The 27,787-nt window shown below is 38.0% G+C and overlaps 2 protein-coding genes across 7 annotated transcripts in view; one reads left to right on the top strand and one right to left on the bottom strand.

Annotated features, from left to right (window-relative positions):
• IL12RB2 (interleukin 12 receptor subunit beta 2) overlaps positions 1-1,806 on the top strand; it is an 88,684-nt gene extending 86,878 nt beyond the window's left edge. For all 3 annotated transcript variants that reach the window (XM_025288498.3, XM_025288497.3, XM_025288499.3), the window contains one exon: positions 658-1,806. In XM_025288498.3, the coding sequence (XP_025144283.1) occupies positions 658-1,197 (540 nt within the window). In that variant the 3' untranslated portion in view covers positions 1,198-1,806. The remainder of the gene's footprint in view (positions 1-657) is intronic.
• A 9,391-nt stretch (positions 1,807-11,197) lies between these two features.
• SERBP1 (SERPINE1 mRNA binding protein 1) lies at positions 11,198-27,475 on the bottom strand. Of its 4 annotated transcripts, none has more exons than XM_006057508.4 (8): positions 27,046-27,475; positions 23,189-23,339; positions 22,503-22,643; positions 22,301-22,390; positions 21,601-21,720; positions 18,915-19,092; positions 15,207-15,380; positions 11,198-13,404 (listed from the first exon to the last, which is right to left on the bottom strand). In XM_006057508.4, exons 1-8 carry the CDS (start codon positions 27,356-27,358, stop codon positions 13,348-13,350), a joined length of 1,224 nt encoding a protein of 407 aa, XP_006057570.1. In that variant the 5' UTR covers positions 27,359-27,475; the 3' UTR covers positions 11,198-13,347. The 4 variants fall into 4 exon arrangements, with proteins under 4 accessions (XP_006057570.1, XP_006057572.1, XP_006057571.1 ...); XM_006057510.4 differs by having other exon boundaries at positions 21,601-21,675; XM_006057509.4 differs by having other exon boundaries at positions 22,301-22,372.
• Between the last annotated feature and the right edge of the window lie 312 nt (positions 27,476-27,787).

The raw sequence follows: 27,787 nt of genomic DNA, 5'->3' as shown, positions 1-27,787 counted from the left end.
GCTATAGTGAGGAAAGGATGAAAACTTCTTCCAAATAAGTTATTCCAGAGGAGTCCTAAGAGCAGAACTGACAAGGATATTACCCTGCCAAAAACCTTTCAGCAGTTGTATCGAACCCCGAACTCTTAAGTATCCCTTAAAAGTCTCTTCATCATGTGACCTCCTTCTCTTTCTAAAGCCTTAGTGTGCCTGTCCTAAGAAAGAACTAGCAGCTTCCAGAGTAGACCAATCCTCCTTGCCCCACCAGCTCCTTACCTGGGAAAAACTATACACCTCTCAGGATTCAGCTCTAATGTCATCCTTTTAAAGTCTTCCATGCCTCCTCCCCAGACAGATGCAAGCTCAGCCTTTCCTCTGCACCCACTGTATCTTCTATGCTAGAGGAAAAGCAGCTGGTGCAGTTTGACTCACCAGAAACAGCCTAGCTGACGGCTGAGTGGGATAGTGACTCACTCACTGCTGGGAGCTGAGAGGAGTCCACAGCTCGCCAACAATGTTAACTGCCTCTCTTACCTCCCAAAGTTAAGGGCCTACAGTGTTCCGCCTTGAGCTGACTAGGTAGTGCAGGCTGTGGGGCCTTTTGGAACCCTGAACAAGTTGGTTGTCAAGGCTACTTACTCAACATAGCCATATGAGCCTCTTCTTTCCCTTTCTCAGGAAAAGACACAGCTGGCCTTGGATAGGCTCCTGACAGACTGGCCCACTCCTGAAGAACCTGAGCCGCTGGTTATCAACGAAGTCCTTTGTCGAGTGACACCAGTCTTCAGACCTCCCCATCACCCCAGCTGGTCAGAAAAGGGACAAGGAGTCCAAGGTCACTATACCTCTGAGGAAGACACAGGGTACAGTGCCTCAAGCCCACCACCTCCAAGGGCTCTCACAGCAGAGACAGGACAAGGGGTGGATCTATACAAGGTTCTAGGAAGCAAGGGCCCTGACTCAAAGCCGGGAAACCCAGCCAGCCCCTTGACCATCCTCCCAGTGGACTACCTTCCTACCCATGATGGCTACTTACCCTCCAACATGGATTATCTCCCTTCACATGAGGCTCCCATAACTGATCCTCTGGAAGAACTGCCTCAGCACATCTCTCTTTCCATTTTCCCCTCAAGTTCCCTTCGCCCACTCACCTTCTCCTGTGGTGAGAAGTTGACTCTGGACCAGTTAAAGATGGGGTGTGGCTCCCTCATGCTCTGAGTGGCAAAACTTGAAGTTTGGAAAGCTGATGTACCTCCAACCGGCAAGGCATGTCCTGTCTACCCAGCCACCTGCTCCAGTGGTCATTACCTGTGGGTGCTCCCATCAGATCTGGGTGCAGCTAGAGGGCAGGTAAGCCAGCTCACGGTGAATCTCAGGAACTGAGAGTTGGCTGTAATCAAATCCAGATACCTCATCTTGCCTTCTGCAGAGCCTTAAGATTACATCCTCTGCTGTGTGGACCTAGATATTCCAATCTGGGTTCTTGCAACTTTCTTGTCTATGTTGTCCAGAAAGGAGAAAGGCAAGAGTAGAAACCAAAACTCTTACTAGCAATGGCAAACAGTGCAGAGGACCATTCATTCAACAACCATTTATAGTTGACCTTGAATAATATGTGTTTGAACTGTATGGGTCCACCTATATGCATATTTTTAAAAATAATAAATTCTACAGTACTACATGATCCATTGTTGGATGCTGAGCCACAGATCAGATCAGTCGCTCAGTCGTGTCTGACTCCTCAAAACCCCATGAATCGCAGCACACCAGGCCTCCCTGTCCATCACCAACTCCCAGAGTTCATTGAGACTCATGTCAATCGAGTCAGTGATGCCATCCAGACATCTCATCCTCTGTCGTACTGCCTATCCTCCTGCCCCCAATCCCTCCCAGCATCAAAGTCTTTTCCGATGAGTCAACTCTTCGCATGAGGTGGCCAAAGTACTGGAGTTTCAGCTTCAGCATCATTCCTTCCAAAGAAATCCCAGGGCTGATCTCCTTCAGAATGGACTGGTTGGATCTCCTTGCAGTCCAAGGAACTCTCAAGAGTCTTCTCCAACACCACAGTTCAAAAGCATCAATTCTTCGGCGCTCAGCCTTCTTCACAGTCCAACTCTCACATCATACATGACCACAGGAAAAACCGTATCCTTGACTAGATGAACCTTTGTTGGCAAAGTAATGTCTCTGCTTTTGAATATGCTATCTAGATTGGTCATAACTTTCCTTCCAAGGAGTAAGTGTCTTTTAATTTCATGGCTGCAGTCACCATCTGCAGTGATTTCGGAGCCCAGAAAAATAAAGTCTGACACTGTTTCCGCTGTTTCCCCATCTATTTCCCATGCCATGATCTTCGTTTTCTGAATGTTGAGCTTTAAGCCAAATTTTTCACTCTCCACTTTCACTTTCATCAAGAGGCTTTTTAGTTCCTCTTCACTTTCTGCTATAAGGGTGGTGTCATCTGCATATCTGAGGTTATTGATATTTCTCCTGGCAATCTTGATTCCAGCTTGTGTTTCTTCCAGTCCAGCGTTTACAGGCGGCCAACTAAAAGTTATATGCAGATTTTCAACTGCACAGGGGAGTCGATGCCCCTAATCATCACACTGTTTAAGGGTCAACTGTATATAAAGTTGCTACTATAGACCACATCTATGTATAGATCAGTATGTCCCATCGGCCTGAGATACAAATGTTCTGCTAGGTCATGTTTAGTTTTCACCCATGCCTCCTGCCATTCCAGACTAACATAGTTCTCCCAGGCTTTATTTGAAAAGCTTAAGCTTCTTCCTTACGTATCTATTCTACTCTGTTTAACTGCTGTGTAGCACCCCCACTGCGTGGTTCCTTGCATCTCCGCAGCTTCAGCACTGGCTTGTCTGCACCCAGGCTGTGGAGCCCCTTGTTTGACTATTACAATAGGTCATGACAGACAAAGCTGCCACCTCAGAAGCAGTCCAAATTGTCACCTCTTGAGAGTAAGAACCAACTTTTATTTCTTGCAATACCTGCTGTTCCTATATTTGCTTTCTTTTGATTACTTAATAGCCATTTTAGCCACTCTTCCCCTCCCGCTTCAACACACAGGTCCCAGTCTCCTTTTTAACCACCCACACCTTTTCCCTTGGAGAAGGAAATGGCAACTTACTCCAGTATTCTTGCCTGGAGAATCCCATGGACAGAGGAGCCTGGCGGGCTACAGTCCATGGGGTCACAGAGAGTCAGACATGACTTAGCAACAAAACCACCACCACTACCTTTTCCCTTCCCTTAAAGCCTCAGGTGGTACTGCAGACCTCAATTGTTTTCTTAAAAGAAAAGTCTCCTTCTAAGTATGCAGAAGCCTCCTCAGCACTCCCTTTGTACAATGCACTTTTTCTCTACTGGACTGTAAGTAACCTGAAGGCAGGGATCACAGCAATCTGATTCTCCAGCACTGTGCCTGGTCCACAGTGCTGGAGAATCAGATTGATAGAGTAGGTTATCAATATAAAGTAAGAGATGTCTCCTGCCACCGCCTCCACCTTGTTCTGTTCTAGAAGGCAGTCCAGCTATGCCTGCTTCCTCTTTATTGAGACAATTGCATTTGCTTGCAATCCTCTTCATTCTCAACCCCCATTCTACCCTACCATTGACTGACAGCACTACTGCAATACATGTTGCTGTTTAGTTGTGTCTGACTCTCTGCCACCCCATGGACTGTTACTCACCAGGCTCCTCTGTCCATGGAATCTCCCAGGCAGAAATACTGGAGTGGGCTGCATTTCCTCCTCCAGGGCACCTTCCCAACCCAGGGATCGAACCCATGTCTCCTGCAAGTCTCCTTCATTGCAGGTGGATTGTTTACTGCTAAGCTACCAAAAACATATTTGAGCATGCCTTTGGCTGCTCACTCTGGCAGATAAAATGCCCTCTTTCTGTAAATGACAGGATAGGTAACCTCATTCTGCCCTTGCTCCAAATAGTTTTTATAATCTTCCTTCCTGGCCACACACAAGTAAAATTCCTAGATCAGATTAACTCATTTACCAAGCCTAGTAGAGCTCACCAATATTCATATAGCCAGGCTTTCATCCCTCAGGAAAATTAGCAATACTTTAAATCCTCATTCCTGATACACATCCCAAAAGCCAACCCAGAAATCTCTGCTCTATTGAAACTATCAAATTCCTGAATTCTCTGGGACCTAAATACTACAAATAGAGTTCAAGTTCATTCTCAGTGAATTCATGGGCATCTCTACCAATTTGTGTGTAAAGATCATTACCTTCAATTATTCATTAAAAAGACCCTCTTTACCAGAAGCCAGAAACTCCATTTCCTGGGCCTCTGTCTTCCTTATAGGCAATAGGAAAGCCAAGCTGTTATCTAGTTCTTTCCCCTTAGTGCCTTTTCCCCTCCACCCTGTCCCAATTTCTCAGCTTCCACGAATAGCCTACAGCTGCAACTCACCAATGCCCAGACACCAGTGAAAGAGATGCCAAGCTAGGCACATTCTATTCTAGTCAGTACCCCTTACTCAATTCTTGGTTTTCTCCATCAGGCTCTTTTTCTTCCACCTGATGTAGTTGTCATCTGTCCCAGTATCACTGCTCAAGCCTTCCAAAGATTTCTTAGTCCTGTTCTTCTCTTTCTAGCCTGCAGGACTCAAGGACATTCACATTATCCACCCTTATGAAAGGCTAATAGGTAAACCCTCAAATTAATCACTCTAGAATAAAGAGATCAGAAAGTCCTCTTCTTCACCCTAGTGGGGGAGGGGTGAAAGGATTAGGAATTTAATCAGTTGGCTAATTGATGATGGGAAGAAACAAGTCATATTTTTACATCAGTCTACACTAGAATAAATTTCCAATAAAAACTTTGCAAAACACACCCAAGTTAGATAAAAATATTTTCAAGATATGCCAGATAACTTACAGATCAATATGAAAAAAGCACCAGCACTTCAAAGAAAAATGGACTGAGTGAGCAACTCACAAAATTCATATAAATACCCAATAAGCATGAAAAACCCCACCTGTTTTATCAAAGAAATAAAAACTAAGTATCATTTTTCCCTTACCAAATTAAAAACATTAAAAATTGGCTGGTTAAGAGTACTGTTAGTTGGCTCTTTTCTGGAGGCAGCTGGGTAATATTCAGTAAAATTTGAGTCAGGAACTCCTTTCCTAGCAATGTAGACTAAAACTGTATAAATATCATAAAGTGAATAAAAGCTTTATCACAGCACTGACTAGAAGGGGATGGATGTTAAAGAGTAGTAACTGAAGCAATAGATCTTTGAAATACAAGTTTATATAACAAGCCAATTTTTGCCTTTACTCCTATTCTTACAGAAATTGTTAATAATGATCAACAACCTCTAACACAGTACTTAGTCCGTGCAGTTTTCAAGAGGTGTAACTCAGGTCTCACCATGACTAGTTTAAGGTAGGTGTTCTCTCCACTTTAGAGATGAGAAAACTATGGTACAAGTTAACTAAACCCAAGTCATACTATTAGAACCTGATACCACAGTCTGGTTTTAGAGCCTAACTTTCAACTACTCTAATTCTTCTCTATGCAAGTGACTGCACAACAAATTTTTTATCAATTGGGATTCTGACTGTAGTTGACAATACCTGTGATTCCATAAAAATCTTTGAACCTATTGTTACTAGATAATCAAAAACTGGCATTTCCATACTTCTAAAGTTCTAGAGCATTCTTGGTTCTTTAGGAAACTACCTAAAAAGCAGGAAAATCTTAAATGACACCAGGACAAATCTGGCACTAAGTTTGCTAACTTATCTACTCAGCTATCTAAATCTTACAAGGCACACTGTAGGTCACAGATGGGAAGTAACACTTCTGAGAAAGTCCATTATTTTAAGGAAACTGGAAAGTATTTTAAAACTATGAATAAAAACATTATGCCTTTCAAATAGAAAAGTAACCAGAACAGTGTGTTCTCTCTTTAATTAAAATATCTATAACTCCATCCAACTTAACCTGATTTTTTCCAAACATGGCTGTTTCTTAAGTTAAAAATGAATTAGGGCTGTTTTTATTCAGTTGTGTTGCTTGTATTAATTGTTGAAACATAAATGCCTTTCCTTTATTCTATGGTAACTGCTTCCACATTTTGTTGATGGTTCTTTTATTTATAAATGGCAAAACCATTCTTAATTTGGCTGAGATTTCAATCACATCTCCAAGAAACATACAGACCTACTATGTGATGCCACAAGGTCCCTTTAAATTAATTCAGGCCACTTATCAATTTCCACGACTGTGAATAATTCTTCCACAAGGAACCCTGGCCTTGCCTAGGCAAGAGAATGTCAGGTGGAGTCCGTATCTTCCCTTTTCCAATTTCAGATTTTAATACTACCCACAGGTAACTGGACCCAACAAAATACTGTAAAAGCTGTTACGAGATTCTCATCAAGACTGTTTTTCATAGGTCCTGGATTTTCACCAGGAAGATCGTAACCTGCGTTAACATGGTTTTTCCTAAGAACCTCACGACCCTCATCCCTAGCCAAAAATCTCAGGGTGAAAACTGGATGTCACCAGATTTCATTTATAAAAAGAAATCTTAACCTTATTCCATCACAGAGGGCGTTAAAGACCATTTGCCTTCTTTTTCACAATTTCCTGTTTCCTCTCCTCTCCCTGTCTCGCAACTGCAGATGGCTGGATTCCTTTGCACTCCTATAAACACTCCCTTTAGATGCCTCTGGTCTGTGGCAGGTTAACTTTCACAACAGCTGTATAGAGACTTTTTGGTTGTTGTTAAAACACACAGTTTTCATGTGTTTTGCAATAGATGAAAAATAGCTAGAAAGGATAGTTAGCCAATAATTTCTCCAGCTACAGATACTTCTCAAAATTTTTCCTCTAAAAATCTGTAGATAAAAGTTTAATAACTTTAAGTGACAAGAAATTGATGATCCTGAAAAAAAGAAAAAAAGGTAAGGAGGAACATCCATGTTTGGGTGTCATTAGGAGGTGCCAATTATTTAAGTTCTTCAAGCAATAGTATAATGGCAATTTTCTGTTAATAAACTGTCCATTTTCTCCTAAAGAGAACTTCAGATAATTTTTATTTTCACTGAGCAATATACAGCATCCAAAGCACTTCTCTATTTCAGTCTTCCAGCTCTACTTAACTTAAAATGAGGGTGGACCAATTCAAATGTATTGATAGTGTATTGAATTGTATCAATACACTGTATTGTATTTTATCAACTGTATAATACATTGTATCAATACAATGTATTATATTGTATCAATCCACTGTGTGATACACTGTATCAATACAATGTATTGTATCAATCCACTGTGTGATACACTGTATCAATACAATGTATTGTATCAATCCACTGTATTGATACAGTGACAAAGTGCCACTGGATCTCCAATGGATACCCTTATGAACAAAATACAGTGGTGGGAAGCACACACAATATACCTGGCTGGGTATGTTGATTTTCTTCGTATGATTAGTGACCAATGAACACCTTTATCAGAAGTAATTTATCCAATCCAGTCTTCCATGGCCTTTTTAAGTTACTACAACTTAGCACCTAAGTGAAGCCCTGATAAACAAGTACACAGTATCAAGCTGAAACCAAATTTTCTGTAGTTTTTAGGAAAATGTGTTCCTTTTTTGTTGGGGAAAAAAATGTAGAAGCTTCACTGGAAATTCAGAATTTCCAGAGAAGACAAACCAACTTCATCTATAAACAGAAAAGTTCCTGTGTTTAATTCATTTCACTAGTCACGTAAGCCTAAATATTTTCAGCTATGAAATGCAATTGGGGGTGGAGAGGAAGCCATTTTCTTTTATGTGTTAGATCATTTCCAAACCTCTGGCAGCCTGAGCATTGACAGAATGTCTAAACATGTGCTTATCTAATATTTGTCACTATTTGTCAGTGTGCCTGCCAAACAAAGCAACAACTGACTGTGGATTATTACACCCAAGGTGTGAAACAAGGAATTCAATGTGTAAAAGTTCCCATAATAAAATTTTGGACATTATTCATCAGCTAAATAAGAAAACTTCAGTCCCAAACTGACAAAATTCTGGGCAATAACAAGAACCAAGTTCAACTGGATCATTTTATACATCTCCATTCTAGGTAAATGAAAGCCATTTCTTCAAATTGAAGCGTTTTTGGTCCTAAAATCTGTAAGAGAAGTCAGCTGCAACTGCAATTACAGTGTTATGGTGTAAACAATACTGTCCAAACGAACTACTGCTCACTCTTGCAGCTCAGTTCTCCAAGTAACAAAATCCTAAATATTAACTAGCCCTTTGCTTTTCACATTTCCATGCCAGTAACATTTATGCCGCTATTTAAGGAATAAAGCCACAACCAAGATCAGTTCAGAGCAATTCTTAGCACGTTAGGTAGTCTAGCTGCAGTCCATGAGGTTGCTAAGACTCGGAAACGACTGAGCGACTTCACTTTCACTTTTCACTTTCATGCACTGGAGAAGGAAATGGCAAGCCACTCCAGCGTTCTTGCCTGGAGAATCCCAGGAATGGGGGAGCCTGGTGGGCTGCCGTCTATGGGGTTGCACCGAGTCGGACACGACTGAAGCAACTTAGCAGCAGCAGCAGCAGTTTGGAAAAATTCAAAGAACCAAAGGTAACAGAATAATTATCACCAAGTATTCTTTGTTTTCCAAGCACAAGACTTAGAATACACATTCAAGTGCACCGGAATGGTCACAGCCTCCCCAACAGGCAGCAAAGGGGACTAATGTTACTGATTTAACACTACCTATGTAATTAGGGGCTTCCCTGGCAACTCAGCTGGTAGAATCCACCTGCAATGCCAGAGACTCTGGTTCAATTCCTGGGTTGGGAAGATCCCCTGGAGAAGGGACAGGATACCCCTTCCAGTATTCTGGCCTGGAGAATTCCATGGACAGAGGAGCCTGGCAGGCTACAGTCCATGGGGTCGCAGTCTGACACAACTGAGTATTTCACCTTCATGTAAATTTCATTTAACTTTCACAGTCATGTAATTTGACTTTCACATAATTAACACCTCCAACAAAAACATAATTTGGCAAGTCATTTTCTAACTTGTATGGGCTATTTCTCACCCTTCCTTTCCATTTCAAAGTGAAATGACTCCCAGATAAGACAGAAGTAATGACACAAAAGCTAGATTCTGCCTAAATGGATATCCTGATTAAGCTGAGAAACAGTTCTCAGAATCCATTAATTCATGCCCCAGTTCAACCTATGAAGTTGACATGTTTTCTTACCCATGTAAAATATTTCTATTTCTCATCTTATGGCACAGTCAGCACAACAGAAAGGTATCATCATTAAGTGATAATTGCCACTAAATGTGAAACCCTGTAACCATGCCATTGTGTCTCAGTCTAGCAAATTATACTTTCCATAACAGCTTTCAGAATCATATTTAAGTTGCAAACTCAATAATTTCTTAAAATATAATAAATCTTTACTAAAAAGCTACTGAATATCTTGCCCTTACTCTGATAAGAGATTAAGAAGTAAAAATTTTTAAATACTTCAAATTTCACAACTTCCCATATAGGGCAATTTAATCTGCACCTGTAACTTAAAAAAACAAACAAACAACTCTTATGTTGACCTAAGTAATGGTGTAGACCAGGGGTCAGCAAACATTTTCTGTGAAGGACCATATATTTTAAACTTTGGGAACTATATACATCATTCGCTTTTAAAAGGTAGAAGCCATTCTTAGCTCAGGAACTGTACAAAAAACAGACCACAGGCAGAAATCTGTTGATGTCTGGCTTAGATGTAGCACTAATTTAAATGATACTCACTTCCAATGTTAGCACTTTCCAGTATGGACAAAATCTTAATGGTTTTAATAATTTATATCCTAACTACTTTCTGAAATTAAGCTTATACTTTTAGGTTACCTTTCCTTACATTACTGATTTAATGAATTCCTCTCAATCCCTTTTCAATCACTTCGCCTATAACCCCCATATTTGATCATCAGATTGATTCTCAAGTTGAAAGAACATGTCAGAGGTAAACCTAGACTGAGCAAAAAATCAGGAGCCCAAATTTCTGAAAGTTGACACTTAATATACAGATTAATGATCAAATCTGACAATTTTACAATGTTTATCTAATCAGGTCTGAAAATCTGATGAGGGATTTTACTGCTTTGTTACTAGATTTTAAGTGTTCTGCCTATTTATTTCAGTAGAAATACAATGTCTGGGTTAGAATCTATTTTCTAAGCATTTAATTGCTTTCTTTATAAAGCAGAGTTGCAGGCACCCAAGAGCCTAGAATTGCTATCAGGATAGATGTCTTCTAGATGTCCACTAGTATACATGATAATGATTTTAAAGTCAAAATCATTCAGGTTCTAGCAGCTCCACATTTCTGAGTTTTTTTAACCCTTTGATATTTGTTGGTTCTTTCCATATGTTAGTCTCTTAAAGATATGTTTAAAAGACCTAATATACAATATTCAGACTTTCTATGCAACTCCCTAACAGCATATAACAAAAATTTTCTATTTCCAACCACCTACAGCAATTAGAAAAAATGAATACCTAATATTCTCCCTCCATAAAACACCAGAAACAATCCCCAAACACATTACTTATTTACAACTCGAGATATATTCTGCCTCCTTTTTAAATGAAACTGAGTAAAGTAACTTAGATGTATAGTGTCTGGTGACACATTTAAAAATCTTTCATAACTGCACAAAGGCCTCAAAATACTTAACTATGAGACCTTATCTCCATCATCTCAATGTAAACTGCAAATCTTAATAAAAAATATAAACTGTACCACTATTTTGCTTTAAAAGCATCAAGACAGAAGTGCATTAGAACATTCTATCAGCCATTATTACCTTATTTGTGAAGACAAACCCTCAACATAAAAGACAAATCCCCGACATTCACTCAAACATGGAGTTTCCTACAAGAAAATTGTCAATTTTCCTACAAGTCAATTGTCATGTCAGTCCTTGAAACTCATTTTGCAAGAATTAAGCTTTGTAATTAAAATAGGTACTCTCCCAATTGCTATTTGACAGACTAGGTTAACAAACACTCCATATAAAAAAGCCTGTTTGTGGAAAAAATGAAATATGAACATTACCTTTGGGGGTACACACATAGGTCAGAAGACACGTGACGATAAATGGGCTCCTATTTGATTGCTTTTATGACTTTTAAGAAGTGAGCATGAAAATAAAATCTTTATTTTCAGTTATTACCCACCAATAAGAGAAAGTTAGGTTCACAGTTTTAGCTCGTGACACAAAGTGAACTAGGAGGCAAATTTACATCCATCAGATACAACTAATGGACTGACTTTTAAAATCCAGGCTATCTTGAAAGCTTGCAACATACCAGATATTGCTGTGTATTCTCTAGTGACAGAATGCCAGCAATGGCTGACAATGAGTAGAACTTATTTTTTTAATAGGTGTTTTCTATATGTTGCTAGAAATCAGGTTTATTACATGTTCGTGTCCAAAAATGAGTTAAGATACTTTAAACACACTACGTATGGGTATGTTTAGGAATGTGTATGTTGCAATCTCAAGAGGGGTCAATAGTCCATATGGACTAAATTAATACTTGCCTCTGGGTAGCAGATGTTTGTAAATATAAAATTATGTTTAACATTAGCACCAGTGCAGAACATGCTCAGCATCATAAGATCCAAAACACCAGCACAAGCTTATCCACCATTTAAAAAAACCAATTACCTCCTTCCTAAAATGTTAAACTAGTAGGTCACTAGATCAATTAATCCAATCCCAATGCGTAACTCTTGTACTGTATGGTTTCTCCTTTAGAAGTACAGGGGAAAACTAATGAGATAAACAGACATTTTATGACTTAATGTCTTATATCAAGTATTTTTAAAATTGGACATTACCACATAGAAAATTACTAATAGTGACAAAAAGATCTTTAAATCTGTAAATAAAGCCCCTTTCCTGTTAATCAATGTTGCAGAAGACTTAAAAAAAAATCCTAGAAAGGCTGTTTATTATTCTCTCCATGTATGTTTTAGTAAGTGGTGATGCTCTTGATCAAAGAATCCATTATTAACCTAATTTTGTAACAGAGGAAGAGGTAAAAAGATAGTTGTTACCTTCTACAGAATCTATCAACTTAAGACAAAAATTAATAGCAATATAGGAAATTTGCAAACAGTAAAATTTTTGGTTTTCATTTCATGGATGGTGCTGCTGTTCCAACCTTATAAAGTAAAGCTGTTCACTTTCCAAATCCCAGAAATTAACAACCTCCAACCTTACCATACTAACCAGTGCCCTTTGGTTTCTTTAGAACAAGGGAGAGTTAAGGGGTTGATTATGGATGTACAATTTTGATTCTGGGACCTTTCACACATACAAATCATACTGAGCGGCCACTTACTTTACAGAGCAGTTTAAATGTTAACACATTAGCCAAATCAACTTGTTCCATCCACCCTATTGGAGGAGGAAAAATCCAACACCCATAAAACTACTTCACTTGACAGTATGTGTCTATCAACAATAAGTAGCTTAAACAACTTTTACCAGTAAGGTGTCTAGACTGATTTTTAAAATGGCCAAGTGACATTTTAAAAGTAAATATAATTGAAATTGAATCAATTATAATTTGAACCTAATGAACCATGCAGGAGCAAGGGTTAATAAACCAATGTGCTTTGAATTTGTTCAAGTACTGATATTTCTGTATATAAAGATTTAGCATATATAACAGCTATCATGAGAAGTGAGAAAGACCTTATCCCCAGAAATGAAAATATTAAAACTAAGTTAAAATACATAAAGTAGTTAGTATTCCACACAGCATAAAATTTGACAAAGTTTACATGTCCCAGTTGACCATGTGTGAAAATGCAAAGCAGGTATTAAAACTGATATTATTATGTCCAATATTTAAAACCAGTTTGTAATAGGGGGAACATCTAAATCCTTAATTAAAAAACACAAATGAAGTGAAAGCTTTAAACTGGTACACACTGTTCACACCTATATTTCAAGTTTGGAAATGCATATTTGCAAGCAGCAATACAAAAGTATTCATGAAGAATGCATAATCTCTGAAAATTATGAAAACATCCCTGCTACCAATACATTTCTAAATACAAAACTGACTACCATATTGTTACTTCTGTGTAGCAGGAGTAGTTCATTTTCAAAACAGATAAAATTCAGTCTTTAGGTGTGAATGGTATGAATGACAGTCTTTTTTTTTTGTTTTTTGTTTTTTTTAAATTTCTTAGTCGTTTGGGATCCTTAAGCATGCAAGCCTCAAAGAGGAGGGTCCACAAAGGAACCAGGGCGGTCTTATGGCATCCAGTTAAGCCAGAGCTGGGAATGCCTCTGGGTCATCCACATCAGGAGCAGAAGCACTTGACTGAAAAAGAAACAAGCAAAATTAATGATTCTCAAATCTTATATAATATTTCCAGTGTCTACATTTAGACAGATTCTTAAAAAAAAAAAAAAAACAACACACACACACACACAAAGTTTTATTACAATAAGTAAAATACGCCAAAGCTTTTACTTTCAAAAGGTAAAATTATGGATCAGAATAGGACTTGAGGGGAATAAACTGGGAGACTGAGATTGACATATACACACTATATGTAACTAATAAATAGGTAACTAATAAGGACTGACTGTATTGTAACAACCTATATATAAAAGAATCTAAAAACAAGTGAATATATGTGTGTATATATAACTGATCCACTCTGCAGAAACTAATACAACATTGTAAACTCCAGTAAAATTAAAAAAACAAAAAAGGACTACAAATATTTGCAATGAGCCCTGTCCTGAATTTTCTATCAAGATCTGAGAAAACTCCTAGTAACACCATGGGTTATTTGTTTTTCTAACAAATCACACTAGTAGATTCACACAAGGTACGTATGTGGATTCACTGCTGTTCACTATTCTTTTATTTTTCCCCCTTACTATTAAGAATGGCAATGAAAGCAGGCTAAGAAACCAATTATTTAAGCAGCACATTCATAGCTGATAGGAAGGAACTCGATGGCTATTTATAGTCAAAATACAAATTATAAAACAAAAAAGTATTGAAAAGATCCATATACACAATGCTGCTAAGTCGCTTCAGTCATGTACAACTCTGTGCGACCCCACAGACGGCAGCCCACCAAGCTCCCCCGTCCCTGGGATTCTCCAGGCAAGAACACTGGAGTGGGTTGCCATTTCCTTCTCCAATGCATGAAAGTGAAAAGGGAAAGGGAAGTCGCTCAGTCATGTTCGACTCTTCCCAACCCCATGGACTGCAGCCTACCAGGCTCCTCCGCCCATGGGATTTTCCAGGCAGGAGGACTGGAGTGGGTTGCCATTGTGTTACAGAGGGAAAAAACAAAACATCACTGAACTGTTATGGGTGACCATAAAATCTAGAATATTAAGTTACTACTGTAATTAAACATTGTCAGACTCAATCAAGCAGATGGGTGCCATTTATCAGATGTTGAGAATTCAGGACATTATGGTTGGTTCTGAAATAGACTGTAAGACACAATGAATTAACTCAAATTATCACTAATACTTTAATAGTATCTCATCAATAAACCATGAACTTTGGGATCAAGCAGATCAGAATTCAAAACTACCAATTACTAGGGCTTCTAGCAAAATGTGTCAGAAAAATTTTGTGTCACACACAGTGCAAGGCAATGGAAATCACAAAAAATAGGACAAAAATGAAACCCAACTCTAATAAGAGACCAGCTCTCCTGAAAAGAATAGGAATCAACAACCAATCAATGTAACACAATTAGATACTGGACACAAAGGTTTTATTAAGCTGAGCTCTAAAAAGCAGTGAAGATTTGTCAAGACAATTATTGATATTTGGCACTTCAGGTAGACAAAGACCAAAAAATTACCTTGGTTCCTTGCACCTGAATTTCATCTTCTATAAAATGGCAATTTTTTTTAAAAGCACAGTACCATGACAAGCACTAAATTGTTCAATAAAGGGTGATAAACTTAACCACTGGCAGCACAGTCATTTAAGTGCTTTAAACAAAAATATAACCTAAAATGTAATTTCTTAAAGGCACGCCAACCTTTTTCTTCTACTTATGTCCCCAAAAGGAGTTAGGTCAGTCATCCATCCAAAGAGGTCCCTCAAGTTACTTACAACGGTAGACTATGTCTTAAAATTACCTTGTCAGTCCTGATGCCACGGTTTGGACGTCCACCACGCCCACGGCCACCTCGTCCTCCCCTGCCACCACGTCCTGGGCGGCCAAGGTCTCCAAAATTGATCTCCAGCTGAGATGTTATATCATTTGCTGGCTTCCGGAAATGATGATCCATAACTGAGTCTTCAGCGTGAGCCTAAAATTTCAAATGAAGGCCACTGGGTGATTTGATTAATAGGAAAGCAATGTTGTATATTTCTAAATGAGCTTTCTACAACCTGTCCTTTGTGTGAAAAAATGTAACAACAGGTAATAAGTAAGCTTTGGGATGACCTACAGTCATCTAGCAGGAAGAATTCCTTTCACTTTTCTCCACTTCATATTCCCTTAACTTTAATTATAGGTGACACTAGCAAGTCTTGATTAGAGGTATTATCACAACTACTCAAGTGGCTGGACCCCACCTCAAACCTACTGAATTATAATCTTTAGCAGTGAATTATGAATAGTGTTAGTTGCTCAGTCGTGTCTGACTCTCTGCAACCCTATGGACTGTAGCCTACCAAGCTCCTCCGTCCATGGGATTCTCCAGGCAAAAATACTTGAATGGGTAGCCATTTCCTTCTTCAGGGGATCTTCCCGATCCAGGGATAGAAGCTTGGTCTCCTGCACTTCAGGCAGATTCTTTACCCTCTGAGCCATCAGGGATGAACAAGTACATTTAAAATATGCCCTTCAGATTAGGATTCCAATCTGAACCCTCTGATGAAGACTTATATTTCTGTTAGAGACATTACTGAATCTCCTCATTAAGTTTTAAAGAGAACTTTTGCTCTATACCAGCTATGACTTGGGGAAGAAACTGTGTACAGACTTCTCAAAATGCTTTTCTGTTTATATTTAAACATGTTCTGCCATATAAATTGGAGAACTACAGATTCAAGTGAAACAAGTTAAATAAACAACCTTCAAAAACTGTGCACAAATAAAACCATGCCTTAAATTTACCAAAGGAACCTTCATAAAAATGAAGTCATCATGTTTGTGAAATTCAGATCCCAAGCCACATGACAAACTGCAAAAATGCCAAGCAATCTCACACTGCTTAATGCCTGATTTTCTTTTGTACATTTGGGAGAATGGGTTTTAATCTTCTAGTTGGAAACTTCCTATACTAAAGTATGTTTTAATTTTTCTAAATACATGCATAATCCTTTTTTCTGAAGGGTATTTCATTCTAAATATCTTGTAATATTACAACTGTTAATAATTACCTTTCAAGTACAAATTCTTTATTTGTAAACAGATTTGCATTCCTTTAATCATCTAATACCCAAACTAAATTACATCCCTTTTGTGTCTTTCTTTAAAAAGAAAGGTTTTTAAAAATATTCTCCAATTTTTTAAATTTAAAAAAAAATTAATTTTAACATTTAAAAAATATTAACTTAAACAACAATATCAATTTATTAGTTAAAACCATTTATAAATTTCTAGAGCAAGAAGCAAAAAAACTTAAGGTGATATATTACTGAAAACAATCCGGAAGGTATTACTATAGTAATTAAGAGGAAGCCTGGATATTCAGGTTACATCCCCTATCTTCAAGTAAACTACCAGGATCAATTTACAGGGTTTGTTTTTTGTTTTTTTTTTTTTTTTTCCTATAGCACTGTGCAATAATTAAGGAAATAGAGCTTGGTCTCAGCTGTCAATAATTCAGTTCTCCATTTCTCAAAAAAGTGCTTTCCTTTCCCTAACTACTTCATTTTTATTGCGAAGTATAATAAAAGAAAAAAGATTACTCAAAGCACTGTATACAACAAATTTAAAGACCTGTTATAAAGTTACAATGAGGTTGCATCCTGATAAACCTCAGATTATCTTTAAGTCCAAAATACATTTAATATACCTAACCTACCAAACACATCATAGCTTGGCCTAGCCTACCTTCAATGTGCTTAGGACATCTACATTACCCAATGGCAGAGCAAAATCATCTAAAACAAATCCACAAAGCCTTTATTATAATGTGTTAAATATCTCATGTAATATATAAAATGTAGTATTGAAAGTGAAAATCAAGTTCTATATCAGAGACAATCTGTATTCAAGTGTTAAGGCCATATATGCCAATAAGGCCAGATTCCAAGTACAACATCACAAAAGTAGCCTAACTATGAGGGTCCAAGCATTTGTAAGTGGTTGATAAAGAAAATATCCTATTTTCAAGGTTATTCATAACCAATTTCACATTTTATAATTTTCAGAAAATTCTATGTATCACCTTGTGTAATAATTATTTCTGAAAAGCTCAATATAAAATACTTAAAGCTGGGATACTTAACCAGATGTCTATAAAATGCATGAAGAGGTTGCAGGGTATTAATGGTAATGATATAATCTAAAATTATACCAAAGTATTTCATGTCTGTGTCCTGTTCTGAAGAAAAATTCTGTTGGGACCCCAAAAACTTATGAATAATTGTCTCAAAGGTGCCAAAGTACTTTTTTTTACATTATCCTAGGCAGTTTAATGGAGAAGGCAATGGCACTCCACTCCAGTGCTCTTGCCTGGAAAATCCCATGGACAGAGGAGCCTGGTAGGCTGCAGTCCATGGGGTCGCTAAGAGTCGGACACGACTGAGCGACTTCACTTTCACTTTTCACTTTCATGCATTGGAGAAGGAAATGGCAGCCCACTCCAGTGTTCTTGCCTGGAGAATCCCAGGGACGGCGGGGCCTGGTGGGCTGCCGTCTATGGGGTCACATGGAGTCGGACATGACTGAAGTGACTTAGCAGCAGCAGCAGCAAGCTGCAAGTTTAATAATTAGTTCAAATGAATAATCTCCCTAAAGTGAACTTCTATGGTTCTTTAAATCCAAGATTCTTTTTGGATTTTACAGATACACAAAACAACTTTACAGCAAGAACTACAAAAAAACCCAAAGCACTCTAATGAAGCAAAATGTTTTTTCTTTACCAATAGGAAATGACACAAGACTGTCTCATTTATACTACTTTCATGATGCCCATGTTTAAAAAATCAACTCTAAACTTTTTAGTGCAGAATATTTCCAAGCTTGTTTCACAATTATTTTTTTTGCTTAGAAAATTAAAACGTAGAAAGATTTTACTGTATTTTTTTAAATTACAGGTTGCCTTCATAACATTTCAGTTTAACTGTGACTAAAAGCTCATATTTACACAAACCCTAAAAAGATATAGCAGTGGGATAGTCCCCTAAGAATGTGTGCCCCAAGACGTAAATAAAAGCTACCAAATCAAAAGTCACTCGTCTTTCTCAAGTATTTTCATTAGTTTCCTTATTTCCTAAGGAAAGGAAACTCAGAAATTCTCTGGTCTTCACAAGCTATTACTCTTCAGTAAAGATTAATGAAAGATTCCTGGATATTATTTATATATGGCATAGGCAGACAGTTTAAAGTTATACCACATAAAAAATGCCAACCTTTCAACCTAATACAAGTCTTAATGACTCCCAGTTAAGTAAGATTTTAAAAAAGATTACAACTTTAAAAGAATAATTTCTTAACAATATATCATAATGCAGTTTATTTTCCTTTGGGGGCAATATATGTCTCAAATAATCCTATGTAAAACTTTACTTTATAAACAGATTACCCATGTGAAATTATAAAACAAAAACTGTATATGCAATTCAAGACAAATCTGAACATTTTCAAACACCACAAAACTTCACTTTACCTCTTCACTTTTTGACTTATGAAGAACAAATCCCTTCTTCCACTGCCCATCAGCACCTTCATTTGGTTTTCGGATATTAAATTCTACTTTCGCCCGGTCCTTATTTTGAATAGCCTTCCACTCATCCAAAGTCATTTCTTTTGGACCCTCTTCCTTTACTTCTTCAACTTCATTCTCCCTGTGTGAAGATGTTTCAGTATTACACCTGGTAGCGGGCTCATAAAATCACAGAACTTGTAAATGTAAGTGAGGAAGTACCAACCTTAGCTGGTTGATAATCATCTAGATTATCCAAGGACAGGAAAATCAGTTTTCTTTGTAACCCAATGGCTAACATGTGACTTGGTAGAGACCAGGAATTCACTGTTTGTTGAATCAGTGAAAATGTGGATAACGAAAGAACATACAATTCATCTTTATAAACTCTTAAATGACCATCTATCAGTAACACAATCTTGAACTGGCTTTATTAAACCTAGAACACATTTTTTAAAACCACACTACTGTTTTAAAAACTTAACAGTATGTGATTAAAATCTGATTTAGCTTCTGCTAAAACACATTTTTAATTTCCATAATACGTAATTCATAACACACATGAAGGTAATCATCTAGGCTGCCCATGACAACCAAGTTTTATATAAGAATATAAGAGAATTGTTCCCTCATCCATTTTTATAACATTTAAAGCAAATCTCTAATTTCTACAAATCCAATCTTTATATATACTCCAACTGTCAAACCAGTGTGTACATGAATAGGAAACTAAAGTTTCACTAGTAATGGAACTTTCTATAAAATACCGGTTTTCAATACTTAATACCAAATTGTGTTATTTCTAATATAATTCCCAGACTATAACTATTATAGTATCCTGTTTCCTTTTTACACAAACAAAGCATGCACCTAGGAATTCACTATTTAATCTCAATTTTCAATTGTCACCAAACAAGTTTGCTATTTTGGGAGCACCGCTTCTTTCCAAAGATAGTAGGTGATTCAGTTAGCCTCAGAGCTCAAATAACTCCCATACATGCTATTCTTTACTGTTTGACAAATCTCAACTTAAACTCCCCAGACCAAGTTTATACTGAATTGATGCAATTTTAAGTATCAAGTCCAACCCTGTCAGTTTGCACATCAGAAAACTAAAGATAGAAAAAAGGTCCCAGTTACTCATAAGTTGTAACCTAGCCAAGAACAGAACTCTGCATACATTTATCATGTCATGAAACCATGACATCTACCTTCAAGGGTTCTAAGAATCAAATGAAACAAAACAGAAACTCAAGAACTATACTTAAAGGAACCAATCAAATTCAGCCAAAACTGTGTTTCTTAAATTTACACTCTTGCATATGTAAGCTAATGTCATCATCATGGTCTTTAGGCTCAGTACCTAGAACCCCAATTTCAGTCCTGGGAACTGAGCTAAAATTTGCTTCCAATACCCTATCAATACTAATATATCTCTTACATAACTGTAAGTATCAACAGTTATAATCTTGGCAGATTACTCTTAAGGTGATTTAAATATGTTTAAATATTTAAACAAATTAAATATTTATTCATTTAAATAAATGAAGGCTCTTCATTAAGGGCACAATATTTGTGTTGAGCTTTGTAAAGTAATTAAGTGTTGTATAAGGTTCATTTAACTTACCTATTCCATTGTTTACCACAAAATATTCAGTTTCATACAAAATAAAACAAAGTTCAACACATCACTCAACACCATGTATTTTTACTTAATAGTAATAACTAAAATAACTAATAGTGTAACTAAAAATAATAGATTTATATTTTTAGTAATAACTAAAAACAATGATAATTTTCTCTAATAATAAATCAATTATTATTCCTTATTTAAGGAAATCCACTAAATATGACTTTCTAACCATTAATAGTGCTTCACTCTAAGAAAAATTCTGGAGAAAGAGTTTAGAAAAGTATCCCCTCCCTAAATGATTTGATTATGCCTTGATTAAGAATTACTGACCTAAATAATCTGCAATGCAAGACTTTAAACTACATGCTGAAAGAAATGACTGACATGTAACTTCTGCTTGTATTGATGGAAGACAGAGGAGGCATAAAACTATTTCTACCAGCATAACTTGAGTCTTTAAAACTCTCCAATCCTTGAACAATTTCAAAACTGTCCTGTATCTAAAAACTCAGAAAATAAGAAAAGCTAGTTAAATGATAACGTATTCTGGGCCTTGCTCTCCTAACAGATTTTAAAACAAGCCAATAATGCTGTATTCCACATTCTATGTCAACGGGAAAGACCTTCAAAGAGATGGAGGAACTAATTTTAATAGTCACATTTTCTCATTTTAAACTGTCTCAGTATAAAATGTGTACGGCTATAGAGTCCAAAGTACTTTGAACTATGAGTTGCAAATAATTCTCAGGTCAAAACAGATAATTTTTGTGCTCAGGGCTAACAGGATTTACTAAAATACATATCTTCCTTATCTGTTTAAGATGCCAATGGTAAATTCAAACAGCCCAACATATACATGTGTAAAGTACTACTCTACTATTTGAAGGAATGGAGTACAATCAAGTCTTTCCTATTAAAAAGCAAATATTTAACAACATTAAGTCTATAGATTGTTTTTTTGGTAAACCCCAAACATTGCAATGCTCAAGCATTACCACCACACACAAAATCACTTACTTATTTTCAGTGTCCGCAACTGGATGTTCTTCACCTTCAGGTGTTTCCTCAGTCACATTTGATTGTTCCAAGTCACTGCAATTATAAGATATTTGTTTCTGAATGTATTTGGGGGACTCTCTAAGGAAAGAAAGAAAAAAAAGGCATCTAGGTCCATTTACATGTAGTTAAAAGAGTATACAGAAGTATTTTAAAATTCTCACATTCCCAGTTTTTTCCTACTGAATTTACTCCCCTGTAGAACACCATGAGAAAATAATTTAAAAATATATACTGATCCAAGTTATAGCTCAAGCACACTACTCAAAAAGTAGAAAGGAAGCAGTTCTGAAATAAAGCCCCACCAGCTTTTCAAGTTTTTATAATCACTAAAAGGTCAACAGCTAGAATAAGAATTATAAAATAAGAAACATACAATAGCAGAACATTCAAATAACTTCAATATAAGATTTCAAAAAAAGTGATATACCTATATGAAAAGTATCACATACGTTTGAAACAGAGGAAAATTGGTCATTTGACACATTATAACCCTAACATATCCAAAAAATCACCCATCATCTTGTAAGGAAGTAGCTGAGATGACAGCATCCATTCTTGTCCCAAGGACAAGTAAATATTTAACAGAATTAAGGGCAAATCTCAAAAGTAAACTATACAATTTTATTAAAATTATTTATTAAAAAAACAGAATACCAACGTTAATTCATCTTTGACAGTTCCCCAGTTGTGAGATCCGCTCCCTCCACGTTTGTCCTCATGCTTCAGGCCACTGTAATGTGAAAAAGAACTAACAAAACTGAGTTAACATAATACTCTTTAGTTCTAGAAATTCAAATTTTGTTTTATTAAAGAAGTAGATTCAAATATTAAAGTATAATAAAAACCAATATAAGACTTACGATCTATCACTTCCACTATGCCTATCAAATTCACGTTTGCCACGAGAATCAAAGCCATCTCCCCGGCCCATTCCACGACCACGACCTCCTCGACCTCTTCCAAGACCACCACGGCCTCGGATAGGCCGGTCAATAATCGGTCTACAACAAATGAAAAATATTACATACTTGTAAGGTTTCTGGAAAAAAGAATGAGAGAAAGTCAAAGACTCAAAAATATAGGAACATATTTACTGGCTCACATCCCAACTGTTAAATATGTTTAGAAAATTCAAAATAGTCTCTTTCTAAACAGTTAAAGGGAATCAGAACTCGGAAATTCCCCAAAGTAAGAAAATTATTTTGACATTCGCTTTTACTACTAATGTGTATATTCTTCCACTGTTACTCATTTCACATTATAATCTAATAAAACTGCTATTCACTCATATACTTAAAAATTAAAATAAACACATCTAACCTGCATAACTGAAGTGTTTCACTACAAGAAATCTAAGTCTGAATACCAAAAACTGTTAACAAAATGTCATTAATAACACACATACTCACATGGTCTGCTGAAAAAAACTGATAAAATTAACCACCCACGCTGCTTCCTGGCAATTATGCTCAATTCATATGCGTTAAGATGGATGTCTATAAACTATAAACTGACAATACATGAAGAGATTAAGAAACAATCTTGCCTATCAACAGAAAATTCTCCTCCTTCACCCTTTTCTTCAAGTGGCTTTTCGAATCTTCTTTCACGAGGTGGTCGCCTTTCTGGTCTCCTATCAATTATCTTCCCTTCACCCTGAAGTTGTTGATCAGGTCTTCTTCCAACACGTCTTATTCCTAAAACAATTTAAAGAACAAAACAAAACCCATATAAGCAAATCATTTTTGCAACACAAAACATTTAGGCCTAGACTGTTAGGAAAAAAAAAAAATACTACTCTCTAAGTCCACCACTAGCACTTTCTGTTGAAAAAGGCTAACATTGGGCACCTCTGAAGTTTAATGAAGTACTTCAGAAAAATTTCTATTTAAATAAACTTGTTTCAAAATTCCATTTAGTTTGCCAAACCATTTCCCCCCCCAAAGCATTCTCTGTAATTGACCTGGAGGTCATTTAGTTATTTCTCTCACTTTTCAAGATGCCCACCTCTTAATTTGAAATTCTAAATTCAAAGAAATCTTAAGCAAATGATATAGTAAAAAAGATTAGTAACAGTAGCCATTTACAAATAATAGTCAAGCAAACCAACACAATCACCAGATAAGGACCCTTAAAAAAACACACACACACCAACAGTGAAGGCATTATTTTATTTTACATCATCTGAAGAGAAAAAAGAGTAAAAAGACTGATGATTTTATGAAATTACAAAACTGAAGGGAAAGCAAATGCCATTTAAGATTATATCCAATGAATAAGGTCCTACTGTATAACATGGGAAACAATATTCAATATCCTGTGACAAACCATAAGGGACTATATTAAAAAAGCTTATATACACATACATGTATAACTGAATCACGTCAGTGTACAGCAGAAAGTAACACATTTTGTAAATGAACTATACTGCAATAAAAAAAATTTTAAAAAGATTACATCTCCATAGTTGGAAATAGCTACTTAACCCTCTTCCTATTGCAGTTTATACATATATTTCTATATATGTAAACATATACATACATACCACACCTAATTTTAAAACACACTGTTATGCAACCAGAAGCTATTATTATGGAGAAATTTTTTTTTAGTTTGCCCTTACAATTATGTTTTCAAAAAATCCTTAAAAACCACATACACAAATTAAGCAAGATGTAAGAAACAGAAACTTGTGACACTAAATGATGGCTGAAGCATTTACTGATTTCCCTCTCCCTTACCTTTTTTCTGTTTGTGTCAAAGGCCAAAAGGCCCCATGGTGGCCTTAAGGATAGTAAGTAGACTGATAGTTAAATTTATGACTGTAAAATTTTAGGTATGCTTTAATTCCCAAACCACAATTTCTGACAGTCACCTGAGGAATTGATTTCACAACAAGATATTAAGTTGGTTCACTCTGGTTCTTTCTAAGAAAGTGTACCACCACCAAGATGCACCTAACTGTTCAGCTGCTTGCAGTCAAATGGTAAATGTCAAACTCTTAAATGAAATTTTAAGGTCCGTTCCACATAAACTCTCAGGACAGGCCACAAATGTTAGATCTTACACCAAGGCATTTAAAAAATTTTCTTCAGAGGTAGTGTATGGGGTGGAGCTACGAAACCAGTTCTTTTAATATCCAAGCCTCACACACCCAAATGAACAATGGCTTACTTCCCCACTCCAATATTGAGTTATCAGGCTTACAGAATCTAAAACACTTACAAACAAATCCACGCAGCAATTGACATTTAAAAATGTGTCTCTAGATTTTTCACTATATTCTAGGCTTTCAACATTAAAAAACAAATGAGAATAGACCTTAGTGATGTTCAGTGGTGTCAATTCTCAAGTTCCTCAAGTGGGCAAAAGACAAACTACAAAATTAATAGAATACAAACAGTGAATACCTACCTAAAGCATATCTAGGATTGTGCCAGGACCTCTATTCAAAAGCACAGAACACATGATCAGGTTAACGATCCTTCCTACCACAGGAGTCCAGGACTTTGTTTACAGGTCTATACTTCCCCAATGGCCAGAAATGACTGCTACGTAGTAGGCTCTCAAAATGAATTTTTTTCATTCAACATTTTTATAACCTGTGTTTTATGCAATTTAAGGATAAGTGTGCTCTGAAATGCTGACCTAAGGAAAATGTTGATAGTTAATAATGGAAATTTTCCCAAGGAAAGACTACTGAATGGTAAACGCAATCCTGCTCATAAATTTATGAAATAACTAATTTTAAAATACTAGGTTCCAGGTAAAACTTTATTTCATAAATGGACTTTACAATCAAACTGAGAAGTTTAAAGCACACCTCATGTTTTGAACATGCAAAACGAGTGAACACACTTCAGATTCCATTTTTGCATGTACCTTCTTTGAATTAGTGTGATAAAGGAGGTAAACATGAGCACAGTTTAAATGACTACACAAGTCAGTGTTTCTTAACATAGAAATTAAACGATTTATTACATTGTACTACAGCCTATAGAGCCTGCTATAAAGACTAGCTGAGTAGCCTCAAAGATGCATGCTTTATAATACTCCAAAGTGTGCTTCCCTCTCCAACCTGTAATTTTAATATAATTGTTTTATTTACCACCTAGGTTCCTCATCCCAAGCCTCAAAACGTTCTCTCTATATTTCTTAAAAATTCGAAACCAAAACCTAACACAATTGTTTTCATTTTTAAATTAGTTGAACGCTATCAAATTTAACTAACGCTAAGAACTCCTTTCTGAAGCACGTGGCAAAATTTCAACTTTCAACACACAGAGGTAATCTCTATGATTCAGAGCTTAGGTCCTACACCTACTTACTTCGGACCTTTAAGATTTTTCCTTACTCCTCACTGCTATGCTTTTTCACCCACCACCAAAGAGAAACCAGCAATGAGGGGAGAGTGCAAACACCAAGTTCAAGGCAATCCCGCGAAGTTTACAATGACCTGGAAGCAGCTACTACCCGCCAATGAAATCCCGGCCATGCTTCACGCACATGGGGAGAAAAAGCCATAGACTCAAAAGGACTCTGCGGTGGCTACCGCTGTGACAGCCACGAGGCTCAGGCCAGGGGCACACTACACGAAACACTGTGTGCGGGGGGGGGCGGGGGTTCGACGGGGTAGATAAAAAAGATCTTGACTGGAGAACGAGTTTCAGGATTTCCTGCCAACACATTTTCATTCAGAATTCCCGCTTCTGGTCAATCCCGAGTGGCTCAATTCCTCTCCCAACAGCTTGACTCACTCCAGCAAGTTATTAAGTTTGTAATAGTTGAGGGGGCGAGGGGTGGACAATAAAGCACGTGTGCACCTAAAAGGGCAGCTTATTCCACAATATCGGAGCGGTTCGAACATGCCTGCGGGGAGGTGTGTGCGTAGGCAGACAACTCGATTCTCTTTCTCGGGCGTACCCCGCGCCATCCTGGGACAAGATGGCAAGAGAGGAGCCTAAAGGAGACAACCTCACCTCAGAGCAGCAGACTGAGGGGGGAGCTCTGAGCAGGAAGAAGCCGCGGAGCTCCCGCTAGCCGCTTCACTACAAGTGCTCCGAGGAGTGGCTCCCTTCACCGAGCCTCGGTCCATGCGCTCGCCCGCCAAGGAATCCGGCGGGAAGGCAACAGCCTCCCAGGATCCCGACCACGCTTCTTGGCTCAGATCTGAGGCGGGAAGGGGTGGTTCCAGCATCCTTGCAGGTGGTGGTTTGAACTTGGGCTTAACACGCTCCCAACACCTTCGCAGGACCTGGCTTTTGTCGCGTGGAGGGAAACGCGAGGATATCGGTGGCCAAGTCTCCCGCGAACCCTCGGAGCCCCAGAAGCGAGTGTTAGCCCCAAGTCTTCTCGCTCCTTCCCCCCATCCCGGGTGTCTCCCACCTTCTACCACTGCTTTACCTTCTTTCTTCAGCGCCACAGGCGGCTGCGTCTCCTCCTTCTTGTCAACCACGCCGACGCTGGGGGGCAGCGGATTCTTGCGGTCTTTCTGGGACTCTTTACGCAGCTGTTTGCCCGCCGCATTGGAGTTGGTCTGAGCTGCGGCCTGAGCTGCGCTCTTCGCCCCAGGGCCCCCAACGCCGCCCCCGCCGGCTTCTTTTTTCTTGTTCTCTGCTGCCTTCAACACCTCGAAGGGGTCCGATTCGTCGTCAAATAACTGGTCGAATCGGTTGGTGACCACGCAGCCGAAGCCTTCCTGTAAGTGCCCAGGCATGATGGTGGCTCGGCGGCGCGTTCCTCCACGGATTGCAGCGGGCCGCGCCGAGCCAAGAGCGCCTGCTTCAGCTCTTCCCACAAGATGGCCGGGCCGAGAGAGGGGGGCTGTCTTCTCTTCCGGCGCTAGGCACACATCCGGGAGCGGCCAGCGCCGCACGGTACCACGGGGTCTGTAGGCCTGAGTCGCTTTTCCTGAGGCGACTCCGGGCACCAGGACTACAACTCCCAGAATACACGGCTTAACAACTCTTCGCGCGCGCCTCAGAGGCGGGACCTCACCGAGGGAGAGGGGCGTGCAAGCTGAAGGAGAAGCGCGGTGGTGGGAGGAGTCCTGCCACCTGCTATCGCCACCCTTAAACTCTTGGCATCTCCTGCTGCGCTGAAAACAGGAAAACGTGACGGCGTGTTTTGCTCGCGAAAGTTCTCA

Source organism: Bubalus bubalis, chromosome 6 (assembly GCF_019923935.1).
Source record: "Bubalus bubalis isolate 160015118507 breed Murrah chromosome 6, NDDB_SH_1, whole genome shotgun sequence".
Lineage (NCBI taxonomy): Eukaryota > Metazoa > Chordata > Mammalia > Artiodactyla > Bovidae > Bubalus > Bubalus bubalis.
Note: the sequence above shows the minus strand (reverse complement) of the source record. Positions and strands in the feature narration are given on the sequence as shown.

Coding starts and splice junctions, on each gene's coding strand:
- SERBP1 (XM_006057508.4), bottom strand. CDS start 27,358: ATGCCTGGGCACTTACAGGAAGGCTTCGGCTGCGTGGTCACCAACCGA. Junction 21,721..22,300: donor ACTGTCAAAGATGAATTAAC/GTTGGTATTCTG, acceptor TTCTTTCCTTAG/AGAGTCCCCCAAATACATTC. Junction 15,381..18,914: donor ATAAGTCAAAAAGTGAAGAG/GTAAAGTGAAGT, acceptor TTGAAATTTTAG/GCTCACGCTGAAGACTCAGT.